Source organism: Chiloscyllium plagiosum, unplaced genomic scaffold (assembly GCF_037043375.1).
Source record: "Chiloscyllium plagiosum isolate Xiang-an unplaced genomic scaffold, Cpla_swu_hap1 HiC_scaffold_1, whole genome shotgun sequence".
Lineage (NCBI taxonomy): Eukaryota > Metazoa > Chordata > Chondrichthyes > Orectolobiformes > Hemiscylliidae > Chiloscyllium > Chiloscyllium plagiosum.
The window spans coordinates 4,406,967-4,427,618 of NW_028270139.1; the positions used below are offsets into that span (position 1 = coordinate 4,406,967).

At 41.1% G+C, this 20,652-nt stretch overlaps 1 protein-coding gene across 3 annotated transcripts in view; it reads left to right on the top strand.

Annotated features, from left to right (window-relative positions):
- Positions 1-20,652, top strand: part of sh3d19 (SH3 domain containing 19) — a 145,939-nt gene that overhangs the window by 94,453 nt on the left and 30,834 nt on the right. For all 3 annotated transcript variants that reach the window (XM_043699673.2, XM_043699654.2, XM_043699684.2), the window contains 6 exons: positions 163-298; positions 399-585; positions 3,511-4,527; positions 5,419-5,526; positions 5,869-5,963; positions 18,211-18,251. In XM_043699673.2, coding sequence (XP_043555608.2) covers positions 163-298; positions 399-585; positions 3,511-4,527; positions 5,419-5,526; positions 5,869-5,963; positions 18,211-18,251 — 1,584 coding nt within the window. The remainder of the gene's footprint in view (positions 1-162; positions 299-398; positions 586-3,510; positions 4,528-5,418; positions 5,527-5,868; positions 5,964-18,210; positions 18,252-20,652) is intronic.

Below are 20,652 nucleotides of genomic sequence, written 5' to 3' on the forward strand. Positions count from 1 at the left end.
CCCAAGCCACAAGGAAGGGGTTTCTTTACTGTAGTTCACAACTCTGTGGTGATGGGTTTTCAGATAATTCCACTAAAAATGACCTTGATTGAGTATCGAGAGGTCTGTGTCTTTACTTCTATGTTGCTGGATTACTGAAAGAGTGTTTACATCTTTCCCCAGGCGCCCAGACATTACAGTAATAGCTGCAGAGCCCATAGGACCAAATCACTGGTATCCCGGTTCACCAAATTCAGCTGCGCTTGGACTTTCATATCCCCGAACTCTCTGGAGAATTGATGAACCTGTTGCAGCAGAAGTAAGAAATTATCTTGTTTAAAAATAATTTGACGTTATCACCAGTTACTTTTGCAGAGATTGTGTTGGTGGCGTGTTCATGTTCTAAACTTTGGTTGCAGCCTCCACCATCCTATGAGCAGGTGATTAGAGAAATTAACCGGCAGCCAGTTCCCACAACATCCCCCCCAAGGCGTTCAACAACCACGGCATCAACGCAGACGGAATTTGACCAGGACTCCGAGAATATCGAGACACGGAGTGCTGGTGCTGATTTTGCAAGTTTGCGAGGGAGCATTCCAGCAACAGGTGGGAAAACACACTGTTGGTAACAACATATATACATTAAGGACTATATGAGCTTAAGGTCTGTTTTGACTAAAATCAGTACGTGTACATTTGTGTATAATTAAGGCATAGTAATAGTGAATTTAACGATGAAAAGTATCATCTAAGTTAAGGCAAACACTTGTTAAGTGGCTAAGGATACAAAGTCCCTTTTCAGAACCTGGGATTTTTGATTCCAATACCATTTTTGGGATTTGAGCACCCAGATCATGCTGAATGCTGTCTGTAACATATCAGATATATCCAATTTTCAGCTGCTGTGCTTGCTTACTGTCTGTGCAGAACTATTAATGAACTGTTCATTGTCTTTATTATCTGGGGGAGGATTGTCCTTGCAAGAACTGAATATTATGTTAGCTTCATTACTTTGATACTTGTTTTTAACAAAAATGTCTTTTATTGTATTCCCACAAAAGATTTTCCTTTCACCTCTTTATCCCTGGTTATTGCTCTGTTAGCACTTCCACATTAGCGTGTTCCTGTACTGTCAGTGTTAGGAAGTAAATCACAACTGAGGCCAAACATTTTTTCATTGGATACGCACATACATTCCAAACAAGTCAATAGGTGCCAGCAGTGGAATTTACATTCCAATTTCCAAACAGACAAACGTTAACTGCAGCAAATCTGCCATTTTAGATGCATTTCCTTCTTGGAAACATGGACAGCACAATTCCTGATTTACACTCAGTACTGCATTGTACTATTTTTAAAATTTGTTGAAAAAGATCATTTTTATAGTTTAGAGTTATGTGACTGTTTTGGGTTTTCTTTAGGCCTGGATGTCTTTCTTTCATCCTTGTATCAATAACAGGCAAATGGTCTGTTACTTGGTTATTTTCACTGCTGCCCTTAGCAAATGACCAGCACACTTGTGGCCACTGGAAGCTCTTGTCTTTCATCTTTTTTACTCATACTTGGATTTTTTTTTTTACTCATATGCACGCTCCGGCAGCTAGATGCAAGGCGTTCAGAAAAGGTTCTGTTTGGTAAGCAAGTGTCAGGCATTCTTGGTAGGGGACCAGTCCACCTCCTTTGTGACTGTCTCACTGTGGATGTGGATGCTTGGCCTTACATCTTAGGTGAGCACCCTAGCGTTTGCTAGTTTATTCTGCATCTGATCTTCAGAAGCTCTCAAAGGCAGCTCAAGTGAATATGGCTCAGCTTCTTGGGCTGACGCTGGTCAAAGTCCCACAAGCACAGACCAGAGTGTGTGCCGTTATTGCTTTCTAGACTTCCACGTTGCGTAAGGGAGGGGTAGTATTTCTCGTTAGTAGATTCACTACACCCTCTGGAGTAACTTTGCCTGTCATGTTCCTTGCCTTGACTCGTGTCTCATCAGTGGCTCTAAGCAGTTGTTAGCAAGTGACAGTAACCACATCCGTGGAGTATTATGAATCCTTGCTAAGCACCAGAAGAGCATTCACAATGCATACGCGTACTGAAAAACATTTTTATAAAGTGGATTGCTTGCACCCAACCATAAAAAGTGCCAGTAACAGTCCGGGCAGGAAGATCATGACGTGATTTCACACCAACTCTGACATCTTGGAACTTGCACTTCAGTTTGGTCTCTTTAGCCTTGGAAAATTAAACTATACTTTCAATGAGATAAAAAACCTTGCACTAGCATTATTTAAAGGGATTGTGAGTTACTTACAGGTTAGTTGCTGCGTTATTTCTTCAGGCTGTTGCTACAAATCTGAATGTTTTAGATGCTTTTCCATACACTCAACTTCCAGTAGTCAACAGAAACTGGTTTCGGTGGAGCTATAGCAGTTTTCAGGTAGCTTAATAACTTATGGAAAAAAACAGTTGCTACCAGACAAGGCCCCTAGCAGGCCTTCTCTTTGGTGTTGAGCATGAGTGTGAGAATGAGCATAGGTGACATAGAGCAGGAGAAGCTGCAAGAAAAGGGAAAAGAATTTCTGTATGATCTCCGTTTTGCTGCTGGTGTCACACAACAGCCAGACCTGGCCTCTGTGCAGATCCAAAAATTACATACAGTTTCTGTTTGAGTTAATGGGTCTGAGTATGAAATCAGATTACAATGTCTCTCCATCCTCATTTTCTTCTTCCACTACTACGTGAGTTCCTAGAAACAAATAGTAAATGGACAATATTGCCAATTACTTCCAAATCCCAGAAATGGTATTTTTGTCACAGTACTTTGAGACTAATTTGTTCTATTCTGCCTCTCGTGCATACAGATATTACCACAGTGGTCTGAAATGTCTGTGTCAGATGCAGTGAGTAAACAGTTTTGAGTGTTTTTTTTAAAATTGGATAAAAGAGGTACGAAAAGGTGGAGTCAGACTCACACTGAACCAGGGTTTTAGTTGTGCTTTCAGTTGGGATTTGGAGTTGGCTTTTGAAGCTGAAAGATACAGTTCTCCCTTTGCTGCAGTGCAAAACTTTTGTTCTCTCTCTCTGCTACAAGATTGTTTCTTTCAGTGTTCCTTTCTCCCGGACTGGAAGGGAGATAGCACATGAGGTAAATCTGCTTTGCTGAATTTGCCTTTGCCAGGGGTGTGTTCATGGGATGCTGCTATATTGGGACAGTTGATGTTCCAATATAGCAGTTAAATAATATATTATTTTGATTGAGTAAAAGTCATGGCAGTTCTTTTAGTTTGTAGTTTAGCTGTGGTGTAAAAATAAAGTGTGCTTAGCTTAAAGCCGATTAGTGGACCAAGCGAATCATATCTGAAACACAGTACCTTACACTTACCTGTAAATAAAATAAAAGGTTAGAGCTTAGGCTATCTCCTTGATATATTTTGAAAAGGGTTGATCTGGTCCGTAACATTTTGAAATGTTGTATGCATTTGTCAACTTTTTATACGTTTTGTTTTCAGTTTATCTTGTACATTTTTTTTGTTCTAGTTCAGAGACCAGTGAAACCCTCCAGGCCAGCTGTGTGCCTCATCCCTCTTAAACCTGTGGAAAGTGAAGCACCTTTGATCTCGATAGAAAGTAATCCCAGCAGGGAACAAAGTGTTCAAACAAACACGAATGCTGTGGAGCGACCCATACCAAGGCCCAGGTCCTTAGGTAACTTGAAGATACTTTGTGAAGAACTGAAAAGTGAGACTTCAGAGGGAGAAGATAAAGAAATTGATGCTTTTCACAAGTTAACGTGCCATAATCCATTTATAGAAGATAATTTTGCCAGTCAAGATAGAATGGGTGATAACAGTGGACAAAGCTTCCTTGCGAGGATCAAGGCATTTGAAACACAAACGGATTCTGAGAATTCAGTTGGAGGCACGCGGCCATCAAAGAGGCCAGAGGTTGCTCCACGGTCATTCGGGCCAAGGCCAGCTGTTGGCCACGTGAAACCAACAGTAGCTCCCAAACCGTCTGCAGCCAACAAGAATTCAGGGGCATCTGAAAAGGTGGCTGATACAAAACCTGTCGCAGCAGAAAGGCAGGGGCCAGTCCTCCTTCCAAAACCACAAAAAATGGCTGCAGCTGCTGCAAAGCCGGAACCACCCAAGAAACCAAAGCCCAGTATCTGCACAGCGTCAAAGTCAAGCCAGGGAAGTATCAGTACTTTAGATTCAGGCAAAGATGCACTTTCAGCTGCTCTTGGTCCTCAGAGAGAAAGACCTGCAAATAGGGGGAATCAAGTTCCTGTCCCAGCACCGAGGCCTACTGTGGCAAAAAGGACCTTTTCTGAAAACCACGATATGCCTTCTCTATCTCCTAAATCTCCCGCTTCTAAACCTTCAATGCTGCCCATAAGAAAAGCCTGTATGATGCAGGACGAAGATTCCTCACCCAGCAAGCAGACAGCTTCTCCAGATGTAACCTCAAGCACAGAGGATCTGATCAGCTTTGATGATGATGTTGTACCTACCTCTCCAACAGCAGATAACGTGACCTCTCTAGTGACATTAGGTAATGAAATGTTAGCTGCATTTGTTTCTGGATTGTGTTATGTGTGCTTCCTAGTGGCACAGTTAGAGAAGGTGATCTCTAAGGATTTTTTTTTCTCTCCGATGTCTTTCCTCTCCCTCCTTCTGAAATTACAGACTACTGCTTCATAAATTGCCGCAGCTCACAGGTAGCTTATGCAAATTATCATGTGTGGCTAGCCAGTAGGCATGGGGAAATTATTACATCAAAGACCCAGTATCCCTTCTCCCTACACAGATATTCCTGCATGTCTGGAAAGCTGTGATAGGGAACAGCGATGTCAGTTGTCGCAATAATGTAATAGAGTATGGTATTCAACTTAATTTACATTCAGTCATTGCAGATGGTTCCTCTCTTTAAAACAAAATTCTGCTGTTCATCCAATTGTCTCAAATTACTGTCATCACTGCATGGTGTAAGGAGTATTTGAGAAAGAGATGAAAGGGGACACTGAGGATTTCTTCAATCTGTTCATGTCACTGAATATTCCTTACTCACAGGATCCCTCATCCCTGGGAGCATTATCGCATACTGATTAATATTTTTTGCTTTCTGTCTAATGCCTTCACATCTTTCCTAAAGAGTAGCTCCCAGGACTGAAGACAGCCCAGTAGTTGTCTGTTAAACCGCCCTCTGAAACGGCTGAGAAAGAGAGAGAGAGAGAGAGAAACAGTTCAGGGGCAACTCGGCTGGGCAACAAACCTTGGTCTTGCCAACAGCATTCTCAGTCCAGACAAGAATAAAACAGAAGAAATTTCCTGCTAGTATACAATGCATTATCAGGATGGGTGGTTTAGAATGTGGTGACAGGTAAAGGACATATTCCGTACAAAATATTTAATATTATCCCCATTCTTTTCTCTGTGTGATCAGATCCTTTTCAGACATTACCTAGAGGTATGACAGGATGCACGGATACTGCATCAAGTCGGCCACCCTTAGTACGTAAACCTACAGTAATTCGTATACCAAACAAACCAGGTAAAAGTGAATGTTCCTTGTTTTGTTTCTGTGGGTGTTTGTGTGCTTGAGTCATTTTTATGTTCTTTCCCTCTCTCAGGAAGCTTTAGTGCATGAAGCTTAGGATTGTCATTACTTGTCAGATGCGCAAAAATAATTAGCAATGCCAGTCATTGGAAATAATCAGAAGTCTTCAGAACCATTTCAGTGAGAAAAAGAGACATTGTTAGATGTTTTGGATGAACAGAAATTCAGTTGTGTTCCTGTGTCAGTTTTATATTGTTTAACTATGATTTACAAGGTATATGTTATGGAATGTGTGTGTGGACTATTCTTTCTTGTTCCTTTCACCTGCATCTTCAGAAGACATTGAAAATCCTCCCCCTCTGCCTGTGGAGACACCCGTTGGAAATTTTGTTGCACAGAAGCCCAGCTTTATGTCTAAAGCTCCAGTTGAAGTAAGATATTAATTTCCTGATTTTTCCTTTCAAAATCTGCACATTCTTTTTTGGTTCAGTCAGTTCTTCACTGAAGCTAATATAATTTTTGTTTCTGCACAATGAGAAATTGCACGGTTCACTTAATATTCATTGTGTGTGGGCTGACTCAGTAGTGCTAAGCTAGTTATGGTCATTGCCGAAATGGAAAATAGTTTGTATCTCATTTGATCATCTATGTGATAGGAATAAATATCTGAAATAAGTGATTAAATGTTGTTGCAAGAGGTTCCGAAATAGTTACATTCCAACAGAATACCCCCAAATGGTTATGCTCCCAGTTAAAGCGGGAGGAAGTGGCTAACCCTGGTTTATTCAACCCCTTTTTGACTTGGTTTCAATAAGATTAATTTAAAAGGAGCCAATTTAATCAGGCTTTCTAGAATTAAAAAAGGAATGAGTTCTATAACATGAGATAAGATGATCAAATGTGACACTTGAGTGCACAGATTAGCACTGAGAGGGGAGTCCAAAAAGAAAAAGAAAATAGGCAATAGTTTTCTGCCTGTCCATGATGAAATGTTGTGGCTGTTAATGTGGGTGATTCTGGGAGTGCTGACTGTAATGTCTGGGCAGTTGCCTAGAAATTCTTGATTCTATGCAAGCTTCCTTCAATAGTAACTTTGCTGACTACCTGTTTTCAGCAATCAGAGAGAGAAAGACTTTTTGTCTGCATGCGTAACCAGTGGAAACTTTCAGCTGTGTCCATTCTCAGCACGTTTAGCACAGTGTAACTTAAATCACAAGCGTGCACCACACACTAGCACACTGAGCAGGGATGCAATCGGCTTTTAACCCACTTTCTTGCATATTCCTGGAAGGGTACACAAGAACAAAGAAAATTACAGCACTGGAACAGGCCGTTCAGCCCTCCAAGCCTGTGCTGATCCAGATCCTCTATCTAAATCTGTCGCCTATTTTCCAAGGATCTGTCTGCCTCTGCTCCCTGTCCATTCATGTCTCTGTCTAGATACATCTTAAAACTGCCTGCCTCGACCACTGCCAGTATCAACGCATTCCAGGCACCCACCACCCTCTGTGTAAAGACCTTTTCACACATATCTCCCCTAAATCTTTCCCCTCTCACCTTGAACTCGTGACCCCCAGTAATTGAGTCCCCCACTCTGGGAAAAGCTTCTTGCTATCCACTGTCTATAAATCTCATGATTTTGTAGACCTCAATCAGGTCCGCCCTCAACCTTTGTCTTCCTAATGAAAATAATCATAATCTACTCAACCTCTCTTCATAGCTAGCATCCTCCATACCAGGCACCATCCTGGTAAACCTCCTATGCACCTTCTCCAAAGCGTTCACATCCTTACGGCAATGTGGCAACCAGAACTGTACACAGTATTCCAAACCTGGCCGAACCAAAGTCCTACACAACTGTAACATGACCTGCCAACTCTTGTACTCAATACTCCATATGATGAAGGAAAACATGCCGTATGCCTTCTTGACCATTCTATTGACCTGCATTGCCACCATCAGGATACATTGGACCTGAACACCCAGATCTCTCTGTACATCAGTTTCCCCCAGGGCTTTTCCATTTACTGTATAGTTCGCTCTTGAATTGGATCTTCCAAAATGCAACACCTCACATTTACCCGGATTGAACTCCATCTGCAATTTCTCCGCCCAGCTCTCCAATCTATCTATATTCTGCTACATTCTCTGACAGTCCCCTTCACTATCTGCTCCTCCACCAATCTTAGCCATCTGCAAACCCGCTAATCAGACTGCCTATACCTTCCTCCAGATCATTTATGAATATCACAAGCAACAGTATTCGCAACATGGCTCCCTGTGGAACACCACTGGTCACAGGTCTCCATTTTGAGAAACTCCCTTCCAGTATTACTCTCTGTCTCCTGTTGCACAGCCAGTTCTCTATCCATCTAGCTGGTACAAAAATGTGCAGGTTAGGTGAACTGGCCAGGCTAAATTGCCCGTAGTGTTAGGTGAAGGGGTAAATGTAGGGGAATGGGTCTGGGTGGGTGTGCTTCGGCGGGTCAGTGTGGACTTGTTGGGCCAAAGGGCCTGTTTCCACACTGTAAGTAATCTAAGTTTCACAAATCTAATCTAAGTTTTTACACCCTGAACACCATGAAACTTCACTTTCTCCATCAGCCTACTATGGGGAACCTTATCAAAAGCCTTACTGAGATCCGTGTATAACACAAAATATGTCTTTCACCTATAATTGCCTTTTTTTCAATTCATCATGTCTGGAGTGTGGGACATATTACACAGGAGATCACCGCTCAGCTTTTTGAATGGCATATTTCTCTTTCAAGATCCCTTACCATTCTTCAGGTGTGATATTTCATGGTTCCTCTTTAGGATTCTGTGTAATCTACAGAGGTATTTCAGAGAGCCACTGAATTTACATTCTCAGCCATCTTTTGGCTTGTATGTCTTTCTTTTAAAAAATGCATGTCATACTTCAAGGGCCAGTATATCCGCAAGCAATTTGAGATTAAGATCCCTTTTCATGAAAATATGCGTTAGAAATATAAAGTAAATTGTTGAGAGTACTAAAGTTATTACCTTTTGCCATGTGTTATCTTTAAAAATGTTTGACTCTTCGGCTATATGGAACAGTTTCATGATCACCAATAAACATCATACAGCTTCTCTCAACCACTGCTCGTCACCTGGAAGCTAAGTTAGCGATTGTCAGACGTTTGTTCAGATAGCTAGGACAACAAAGCAGTCCCCAATCCTATGCCTCATTGGTGTCTACTCCCCATTTCCAGAAGGAGCCAGTGAAGAATGTTTGTGGCATTATTGCATAGTTGGTCTTTTTCTGACCTGACATCTGCCTTCCTTCAGGAAAGAACAATAGATGATGGGATAGAAATCTGGGAATTCTCCCAATCTCATGTAAGTTTAGTCAGAGATGGGTGCAATCTGTGGAGGATTGGTATAAATGGCTGAAATCGATCATTTATGCTGCTCTTCTGAACTTTCCTTGGAAGAGCCATCTCCAGGTTAAGTCATTAGTGCAAATGGATGTTGCTTTGATTTAAAACCAAAACATGTGAACATTCATAATGTCCCTGTGGTTAAATGTGACATTGCTGAATATGACAATGATGCCTCCCATAGTCAAAGATTCTGTCAATATTTCTACATAAAGAATGCCTGCTCAGACACGATCCCAGAACCCTAATTACAGACCAAGAAGTTAACTTTTGTGAGGAGTTCTTAATGAATATTTTAGCATTGTTTTCACAAAATAGAGAGATGATGAGACCTTGCTACGGAGAAAATATAGAGAGGGTAGAACTACTGGGGTTTAATAAAATAATAGAAGTGGAGAAATTACACTTAGAGAAACATGTCCCATAAGGGAAGGGAAGTAATAGTTGAGACGCTGACAATTATCCTGTCTGGCTGCAGACTTGGTCTGAAGGCTGATTGACCTCCTTAGATCTGTATGCTTGCTTCGGTTTCTTTTTATACTGACCTAAACCCCATCTGAAGAGTATTCTACTTTTGTCACCTTGGGAAGCCATTCCCCTCACATTGTCCAATCACTGTTCCACTGTTTTGCCCAGATACTGTTTCTTGTGTGGATACTACTCCTCAACCGACCCTTTCCCCCATTGCTTCCTCAATGACTTGTGATCCTACCCCCTGCCCAACGTCAAACCATTACCTCTCATGCAGTGAATTCTACCCTCACCCACTCATGGCTGGTGTTACATCAAAAGGAATGAGGAACAAGTTTGTGGAAGCCAAACTAGGCATTCTTCTTGGAGTAGGATGGTTCCAGGAAGATTTAATAGCTATGTTCAAAATTATAAGCAGTTTTAAGGTAGAATAAGTAAGGAGAAACTGTTTGTGCTGGCAGGCAGATCAATGTCCACGTGGCACGGATTTTTAAAATAGTTGACAAAAGAACCAGAGAGAAATTAGGAAAAGGTTGCTTATGCAGTCTGTTATGATCATCTGGAGCATTCTGCCGGAATATAGCGTGGAAGCATATTCAGTAATAATTTACAAAAGGGAATTGAATAAATAATAAAGTATGAGGAAAGACTGGAGACTTGAGAAAAATTTTAAAACTCTAATCTGGGCGGGATGCTTTTTGGAGGGTTGGTGCAAACTCAGTGCACTGAGGGACCTGTTTCCACACTGTAGGGATTCTATGAACACTGTGCAATCACTATGGAACATCCCAATTCTGACCTTATGATCAAGGGAGCATCATTAATGAAGCAGCTGAGGATGTTTGGATCTAGGTTAGGATCTTAGGGAAATCCTGCAAGCACCGTCTTGGGATTGCGTTGATTGACCTCCTAGAAACCACACTATCTTCCTTATGCTGGATATGGCTTCAATAAATGGAGAGTTTCATTCTAATTCCCATTGAAGCAATTTTTCGAGTTTCCTTGATTTGACACTTGGGCAAGTGCTGTCTTGACCTTGAGGGCAGTCACCGTCACATGACTTCTTGAACTTAAATTTTTTTGCCCATATTCGGAGAGTGGCTATAAATGAGTTAGAGAGCCAGGAGGCCCCTGGAGAAGTTATTGCTGTGTAACTGCTGTTTGTTAACCAAGTCAGTTGCACCTTTTATCACTTCGCTGGTGATCAAGATTAGAGCGATGACCCAGTAATTGGCCAGTTTGGATTGGTGTGGTCATGGCATATCTGGGAAATTTTCCATGTTCTCGGGTAGAGCCAGAACTACAGCGCAGTTAGTTCAGGAGCATGGGCTTTTCAGTCACACTGCTGGGATCTTTCAGTGCCTTCGATCATTTCTTGGTATGACATGGAGTGAATCAAACTTGAAGCCTGACATTTGTGATGCTGGAGACCTTGGGGAGGCTATGATGCATGGCATGATGAGATCATGTGCTGTGGTGATTGGTGTTACTTTGATGATCTGAAGGTGTGGCATGATACACCCTGAAGGATGTATCAGTATGGGTAGAGTAAAGAAGGTAGCAGTACATTAAATTCAGTAGAACTGAATAGATTCAGGTAATGTCTGGAGAAGAGATAACCATCTACTTCACAGTCTACATAAGCTACTTGAGAACAGTTTATTTAAAAAAAACACCGCTTGGAAAGGTGGTAACAAAATTTGGAAGGCAATTTTTAAAACTCAACTGTGAAACCTTCTCACTGTTTGGAAAATGTTATAGCAAAATGTCAGCCCTGCAATAATACACGATGTTTTTGATATCCATTGGTAATACTTTCACTGTGAGATGGTCATAGGTTATGTCCCGCTCCAGAACTTGAGCGTAGATTGACATGGATTGAAAGCTGGATTATCAGAGGTGCATTCCTTGGAATGAACTCATTCCGTGGATGCTAAAAGTGTACGATCATGTTGGAAGATAAGTGTGTTCCCAGAGTGTAAGGGCAAATGTTTGTACCTCGACCAGTGCCACCAATAAACCGATTAGCTGGTTATTCCTGTCAGTGTATGCAAAATGATCACACAACCTCTGAATTAATTTTCTGAAAAGTGTGTTCCTGAGTGCTGTTTAAAAGGATATATAAATAGAAATTAAATTTCATATAAAGCTTACTGCATCGGAAATGTGAGTGATTGCTTTGATAGGATCAAGGTAATGGATTGATACAGAGACCTTGTGCCACAGTGGGTAGTCTCTCTATCCCTGAGCAAGACGCTCCAAGTTCAAATCCCACGTGAGGCACTTGATGATCAATGAAAGTACATTCATAACACTGCCACATGGGTTGACTGATGACCTGCAAATCATTCTGACTTGCCTCTGCCAGGTGGTAACCCATGCTTCATGTGGAGTGAGAATGTAACCTCTCGATTCAGGCTAGTGACCTGTTCCAGGAAAAACAAAGTATGGAAAGCAGCATGAGTGTGTGCTTTGTCTTCTTGAGCACCTCTAGGCATGGGACAGGAATGTCTTCCAAATCTAAGGTGCACGCTCACTCGATTCTGTATCTCTTGCCATGCACTTGGCAACACCATGATTAGCAAATTGAACATGTTTTTCCAGGGGATCCTAATTTAAAATTACAAGCTGCATTTATGTAGCATCTTTACTATTGAAAAATTATACTCTGAGGGGTTAATTGGACAACAAGTCAATAAAGACATAAGCGAAACGGTAGTTAATGTGGTGGATTTTAATGAAAATGTTAAAGGAGGATGGGATTATGCAAGGCATTTTGTAGTGTGGGGCAGGGGTCAGTATCATTTTTTTTTAAAAGACTCTCAAGTTTTCAAGAGAGTTTTCAAAAAACATTTTGGAGGTTCCTAAAGGAAAAACTATTTAATTGACGTTGTATTCTCAGTCACTTTTATAGCATTGCTCATTAGCAGAGGCATGGCGCAAGCTGGCAAATGTTTGGAGACTCCTGAAGGAAAAGTGGGTCTCAATATTTATGTTGGAAACCAAACTGTTGTTGAAGCAGGAATTTGCCAGTTTGCTCTATGCCCCTGTTAAAGGATATTAAAAGAGCAAAGACTCAATGCTATAAAAGTGACTGAGAATCCAACAATAGTTAAATAGCTTTTACTCATTTACAAAATCCCCCATCATTCCCCTCTATCAGCTGAAGTAAGGTGTTTAACAAGGTTCCCCTTGGGATACTGGTTAGCAAGGTTCGATCTCGTGGACTACAGGGCGAACTAGCCATTTGGATACAGAACTGGCTCAAACATAGAAGACAGAGGGTGGTGGTGGAGGGTTGCTTTTCAGACTGGAGGCCTGTGACCAGTGCTGTGCCACAAGGATCGGTGCAGGGTCCACTGCTTTTTATCATTTACAGAAATGTTTTTGATGTGAGCATTAGAGGTATAGTTAGTAAGTTTGCAGATGACACCAAAATTGGAGGTGTAGTGGACAGCGAAGAGGGTTACCTCAGATTACAACAGGATCTGGACCAGATGGGCCAATGGGCTGAGGAGTGGCAGATGGAGTTTAACTCAGATAAATGTGAGGTGCTGCATTTTGGAAAAGCAAATCACAGCAGGACTTATACACTTAACGCTAAGGTCCTGGGGAGTGTTGCTGAACAAAGAGTGTTGCTGAACCTTGGAGTGCAGGTTCATAGCTCCTTGAAAGTGGAGTCACAGGTAGATAGGATAGTGAAGAAAGCGTTTGGTATGCTTTCCTTTCTTGGTCAGAGTATTGAGTACAGGAGTTGGGAGGTCATGTTGTGGCTGTTCGGGACATTGGTTAGGCCACTGTTGGAATATTGCGTGCAATTCTGGTCTCCTTCCTATCGGAAAGATGTTGTGAAATTTGAAAGGGTTCAGAAAAGATTTGCAAGGATGTTGTCAGGGTTGGAGGATATGAGCTATAGGTAGAGGTTGAATAGGCTGGGGCTGTTTTCCCTGGAGCGTCAGAGCCTGAGGGGTGACCTTCTAGAGGTTTATAAAATCATAAAGGGCATGGATAGGATAAAATAGACAAAATCCTTTTCCCAGGTTCGGGAAGTCCAGAACTAGAGGGCATAGGTTTAGAGTGAGGGGGAAAGATATAAAAGAGACCTAAGGGGCAACTTTTTCATGGAGAGGGTGGTGCGTTTATGAGGAAAGGTTTTGAGAGATATAGGTCAAGTGCTGGCAAATAGGACTAGATTAGATTAGGATAGCTGGTTGGCACGGACGAGTTGGACTGAAGGGTCTGTTTCCGTGCTGTACATCTTTATGACTCCACGTTAAAGCAAACACAAACCCTGCAAAGTCATGTTTTTCGGGATCGGGCAAAGTCCAACCCTTTCTGTACATCAAACTTTTTTTTAACAAATAAAAGCCCATGCAAAATATATGCAAAAGAAGGGTTGTTCACAGACAGACACTTCAATAACAGGATCATTTAAAGAAAACAAAGCTAAGTTTCCCTTGGACCTCTCTACTTTAAACTTTACTCTCAAAATGATTTATTGAGCAAGTATAAACAAATAGTAAGGCCTTTGAAAAGCTCTTGATTTCTTTTTGTTTGGTTATTATTGTTTCATGAGTACTTTTTAAACTGAAAAGCCAGGTCCAGGAGTAGGGTTTTAGGAAAAGTAAAAATACTGTGGTTTTACCTTGATTGGCACCTCATGCTATCTCCCTCCTCTGTCAGTGTGTTCTTCAAAGTTGTTTGAGTTAGTTTGTTGTCTTCAATCCTTATTTATTTACACTTTGTCTGGGATCTATCTCCTCATCAGGGTAAAGGATATACCATTATGGAATTTTTACAGATGAGGCACTCTTCTTAGCAAGCAAGATGGAATATTGCAGATAATAATCAACACAACTACATTACTAGTCAGGCACACATCTAGGACTCTTGGGAGCTCTACCAATTACATCTCTCCCTACAGTGGCTAGTATAGAACTCACTGTCTCTGCCTACAGACTGTATGTGTTACCCATAGAATGGCTGGAGGTCAAAGCAAACAGTTTCAGGAACCATTACCTTATAAAACAGTGTAAAGACTACCAGAGACTTCACTTGAAATGTAAATTGGAAAATGGAAGTTTGGACTGTTGTGTTATCAGGGAAACACAGGGTTTTGTTATATAATTTGATGCAAAAATTGAACAGTGTGGTGTTCAGTCTTACACAAGACTCTGTACATTTAGGAGGAAGCTGGATATGCGATTTTTGTGAGACTAGCTGGTACTGGGACCTATAACCTGACCAAAAAAACTGCACAGTGACAGCCTTTCGATTGGTTTTATAATTCATAGAAACCCTACAAGGTGGAAACAGGTCATTCGGCCCATTTTAAGTTATGGTTTATCACAGAAGTGAGAAGATAGAGAGCAGTTGGCTTCGGACTACCGAACACCTGCCACTCAGTCTGTAAGGAGGAAAGGAATAATACTCCAGCCTCTCCAAAGAGATAAAATACACTTCTACTCCAGCCAAGACTGAGGTCTAACTGACCAGATACCCAGTTGAGGATCGTTGTAGTTGACAACTATGTGATATTGTCGTCAAAAAAGAATTGTGGTTTGGACTGTTGCTACAGAGATTTTGTCTTTTCTCTGCCTACATTTTTTGCCCATTCCTGAAAAACAATTTGTCTCCTCTGTCTTGTTTGTTCTATTTGTGAACAAATTGGGAGTGTGTCTTTGTGTGAATTTAAAAGGGTGCAGTTCAAGTTTGCACATGAGTAATTCGTATTCCATTTTTGCCACATGTTAAAGGATAGGTTTGTTATGGTAAATAAATTTGTTTTCCTGTTAATTGATGAAAACTGATGTGATTCTTAAAAATGTACCTTTGATAATGGTGATAATCAGACATACACATCCCAGTGATGACATTGGTAATATTTCACATTTGTGGCGACTTGTGCAATAGTGGGGCTTTGCTTCCACTGCCCTCCTCCCTTCAGGATCGTGACAACAAACCTCATTTTAGAAAAATGTTTGGTGCTGCTGTTGCTGTTTTGTGCTCTCTTTCTATCTCGATTTCGCTATATCTTCCTCCCTCTCATCTGCACTCTCGTTTTCACCCCCCCCCTCCCCCTTTTCATTACACTAAGGCAGCTCTCTGATAGACACAGCTGGAACCATTTGAACTGCACTGCATCTGTCGTCATCTTGGTTTCTGTTTCTTCTTCAGGCCCTTTGACAGCTGTGCTGAAATCGCAACTCTTCTTTCTCTCTTATCTTAAAATAAGAAGATTATTGTAATGGGGAGAGAAGGGGATGGGGCCATAGGGAGGGGATTGTTTTATTTAGCATTTGTTTAAGAAAGACTCTCAGCGCCTTCTCCCTGATGGGCTATCTCCCCTTCCCTCACTTTCCTTTCCTCCTCCTCCCAGAACTCTAAACAGAGTTTAAAAACATAAGTAATTCCCTAAGACGGTGTCAACGGCCAATCATTCCCAGTTTTAAGGTTGTGCTCTGAAGAGAGGTGTTTCTATGCCTTTCTCCATAAAGAAAAAGCTTTTCATTTTTAATTCTCCTGTTTCTCCCAGGCTGCTTTTGCAATCACAGGTTCCTGCCCTCTCTGCTCTTCCATTCTATCTTTGGATAGGAAAACTCTGAAGCTTGGTGACTTGACGCACACTGACTAGACTCTGACCTCAGTGTTATTCTGTGGCTGAGCATTTCTAACTCACCTGTGCGTGGTTTTCTTAGTGTACATCAGAGATTGAAGGACCTAACATGTCCCCATTGCTTCCTGTGGAAGGCCGCTAAGTCAGCCCTCATGGGTCACGTAACCAACTGCTACATAAAGCACAATTGTTCTGGTTTCAAAGTGACCTTCAGCACAAAATAACAAAGTTGGAAATCAAGAGACGAAAATAAGATAGCGAAGGAAGGACTGTAGGAAGAGGTGGGGGAGCAGTTAGATAATCTGCTACTTCAGGATGCAGAGAGACCATTTAATATGATCACCTGGAAAACTTTGCACATGTACCTGTAAGCAGCAAGTCATAGAGTCATAGCAACACAGGGCTGGGAATGCATAGTTCCATTTAAGTACAATGTGAAAAACTGGAAGGTACAGAATACTTGGACATTTTTAACCAGTGTAACGTGTGCCGTAGTTTGCCTGCAACTTATAGAACTTACATAACTTTAGAGAAAAAGTCGAGAAAGCTTTTAGAGAAAAGTGGTTATGGACATTAATTGCCCAAAAACCTGCCTTTTAAAAGACAATGGGTCCTCTATTCTAAGGGTTGTTCAGTGAACCTGTTTGAACTTAGTATTTGTTTTTCAGCCTTTACTAGTGACTAATGAAGAAATCCCATGAGCTGCAAATTTCTGTCTATCTCCCTCAGTAGATGACTGTGGGAAAAAAAATCCAAAAATTAATATTTTTGACTGGACTATAAATCCAGAAAAGGTGAATTGTCCACTTTCCAAAGACTTGGATTCAGCTTGATTGCAATCCGTGATATACACAGCTATTGGTCAGGTGCTGGAGAATGAGATTACAATAGTTAGGTGGTTGGTTTTGATGGGTGTGGACATGAGGGGCCAAAGAGTATTATCCTGTGCTATAGGTTTCTTATGATTCTATGTACTGAAGATCTTCCATCAGTCTACAACTGACAGCAGTTCAGTTTCATCAACAGGAAGCCTAATGACCCGTAAGAAGTCATCCCATTCTCTCTATTTTCAGTCTCATGGCCAGCAGGTATTCCTTTTTGCCTTTCTCTGAAACAAATTGTCCAGTTTGCAGAGACTGAGGTTGTCTTTTTGTGATATGTAAATGTGTCTGCATTTGACAGGATATAGTTTGAGTTCTGGATAATAATTTAGGAATTAACCAGTGTTTGTCACTTGTTTTAAGAATAATTTCATGTTGCAGTCAAGTGAATTTTTCAATACATTAAAGAAACCTGTTGAAAGTCTATTTTATTATGGCTAGTACAGCAGGCTTTACATTAACCAGCATCTATGGGATCAGGAGTGCACTGGTTGATCAAAAGGTCAACATAATCAATGTAAAAAGTAAGTTACTAAATAATAAAAAAGTAATGCAGGGGTACACACATCACATTATACTTTATTTACTTAATTAAAAGTCACACAACACCAGGTTATAGTCCAACAGGTTTAATTGGAAGCACACTAGCTTTACTTTATTTACAGTAGCCATGTATGTCTTGGCAGTATGGATTGCAATCAAGCTGAATCCAAGTCTTTGGAAAATTGACAATTCACCTTTTCTGGGCTTATTGTCTCGTCTAAATCATTTAAACAATAATGCAACTTTACCTTAAATACAACTCAATGGCAGAGAATCACACCCTCAACTGACTACTTGGATGACACCGAGATTGTGATAATCTTATGAACTTGTATACACAGAATACTGTATTATAAGTTTTGCCTGTTTATCCAAAGTGCTGTTTCATCAGGTGCCGGTTAAAACAAAGTTTGTTGTAGTACAAAAAGGAATTAGCTGTCCATTGGGGGTTAAATATTAGTGCATTCCTGCTGTCACAGTCATCAGGACAAATTCTCCTTCACTTCCTCTGTGCACACGCGCGCGCACACACACACACGCACACACGCACACACACACCCTCCACTGCCCCTGCCATAACGAGGTTATGGGACCCATCATCCACCCTTTTAACTATGGTAGTAGAACCATTGGCAACAACCCTGAGGACACATTCAGATTTCCACTGAGTGTGGACATGTGAAATTACTAGATCATGTATGATTATTTATCTCTTGATTTTTAATTTTTTATCTCTCAGTTTTAAAATTTATTTTCACTTTTTCAGAATCTTGGTGAGGTACCGGGACCAGTTGCTAGCCAGTCTTCGTAAGTACTTGTGGTTCTGAAGCAAATTACAGAACAAGCACAAATCTCATTTAAGACCATAAGACATAGGAGCGGAAGTAAGGCCATTCGGCCCATCGAGTCCACTCTGCCATTTAATCATGGCTGATGGGCATTTCAACTCCACTTACCCGCATTCTCCCCCGTAGCCCTTAATTCGTTGTGACATCAAGAATTTATCATTCTTTGCCTTGAAGACATTTAGTGTCCCAGCCTCCACTGCACTCCGCGGCAATGAATTCCACAGGCCCACCACTCTCTGGCTGAAGAAATGTCTCCGCATTTCTGTTCTGAATTTACCCCCTCTAATTCTAAGGCTGCGTCCACAGGTCCTAGTCTCCTCGCTTAACGGAAACAATTTCCTAGCGTCCACCCCCTCCAAGCCATGTATTATCTTGTAAGTTTCTATTAGATCTCCCCTTAATCTTCTAAACTCCAATGAATACAATCCCAGGATCCTCAGCCGTTCCTTGTATGTTAGAACTATCATTCCAGGGATCATCCGTGTGAATCTCCGCTGGACACGCTCCAGTGCCAGTATATCCTTCCTGAGGTGTGGGGACCAAAACTGGACAATATTCCAAATGGGGTCTAACCAGAGCTTTATAAAATCTCAGTAGCACAACGGTGCTTTTATATTCCAACCCTCTTGAGATAAATGACAACATTGCATTCGCTTTCTTAATCACGGACTCAACCTGCATGTTTACCTTTAGAGAATCCTCAACTAGCACTCCCAGATCCCTCTGTACTTTGGCTTTATGAATTTTCTCACCGTTTAGAAAGTAGGCCATGCTTGTATTCTTTTTTCCAAAGTACAAGACCTCGCATTTGCTCACATTGAATTCCATCAGCCATTTCCTGGACCACTCTCCCAAACTGTCTCAATCCTTCTGCAGCCTCCCCACTTCCTCAGTACTACCTGCCTGTCCACCTAAGCACAAGCTTTGGCTTTCCTAAGCACAAGCCTGTATAAACCATGGAAGTTATGCAGAGCCATTTACTCCACAACATCAACTTGGTTTACATGTTGCAATTAAATGACAAGTTTGCAAACTAAAACATTCTGGTGAAAATACTCACTGTTTCAGCGAATAGTCACAATGTTACTCTTTACAGACACGTGAAGCCGATATTTAATGTTTATCAGATTAGGGCACGTTTATAAAAGAAAACATTTAGTTAAGGTTACAGATCAATAACCTACGGTCAGAACTGGCAGATATTAAATATTTGTGACCTGGTCTAGATCTCCCACACAGAGGTTATCCTGAAATGTTTTCTGTATTGCATAGACATGTTGGGAATAATTTGAACAAGTCAGTCATGAATTATAGAACCCCTACAGTGTGGAAACAAGCTATTAGACCCAACAAGTCCACACCGACCCTCTGAAGAGTATCCCACCCAGACCCATTCCCCTACCACTCTACATTTCCCCTGACTAATGCACCTAGCCTACATATCCCTGAATACTATGGGTAACTTAGCTTGGTCAATTCACCTAACCTGTACACCTTTGGACTGTGGGAGGAAACCGGAGCACCCAGAGGAAACCCATTCAGACACGGGGGGGGAATGTGCAAACTCCACACAGACAGTTGCCCAAGGCAGGAATCAAACCCAGGTCCCTGGTGCTGTGAGGCAGCAGTGCTAATGTTACATTTGTGTACAAAAATCTGAAGTAACATTTATTAAATTCAGTTAGTCTGAACCATTGCATGTAATGCAAGTTCTAAGATACCATTGATGTAATGATGGTGGAGTATAATTATTCAATAAGTTCAATTCAATATTTAGCTGTGTTCTGATCTGGCTAGGGACCGTTAACATTTAAAACGAAATCTGAACATTTAGCATTAACCAATACACTACAAGCTTTGAAAATGTCAATAAAACACAATATTTACTGTTTATAGTTCCAACTGTTGTCAAAGGTAAAACTTGAATTTGTTAGTTCTTGACTGTGGATGCTTTAGTCTGAATTTTTTTCAATGCTCTCAAGCTAACCTGCTGACTGCTTGCTACAAGTTCTGAGGAGAACCACTGAATGTTCTTCCACTAGTTTCAAATTTTCCATTTCTGTTCCCTCTCAAAATTCAAACTGATTAAGCCTCTCTCACATTCCATATGGTGAATGAAGATATTAGTTTTAATTTTGCTTATCGTGCGAATGTATTGATCTGTCATTTCCTTCAGCTGTCTTCGCTGCGTGCACATACTAACTACAAGCAGTGACTGATACTTGGAAGGCTCTGCCTCTCTTCACATAGCCTCAACCGGTATCAGTCTGCCCAAATGTCTTGGTTTCTAAATCTCAGCTTCAGTTTTGTTTAATTAGTAATTGGGAAGGTTAGTTTACATTGTATGTTTCCTTTACTGT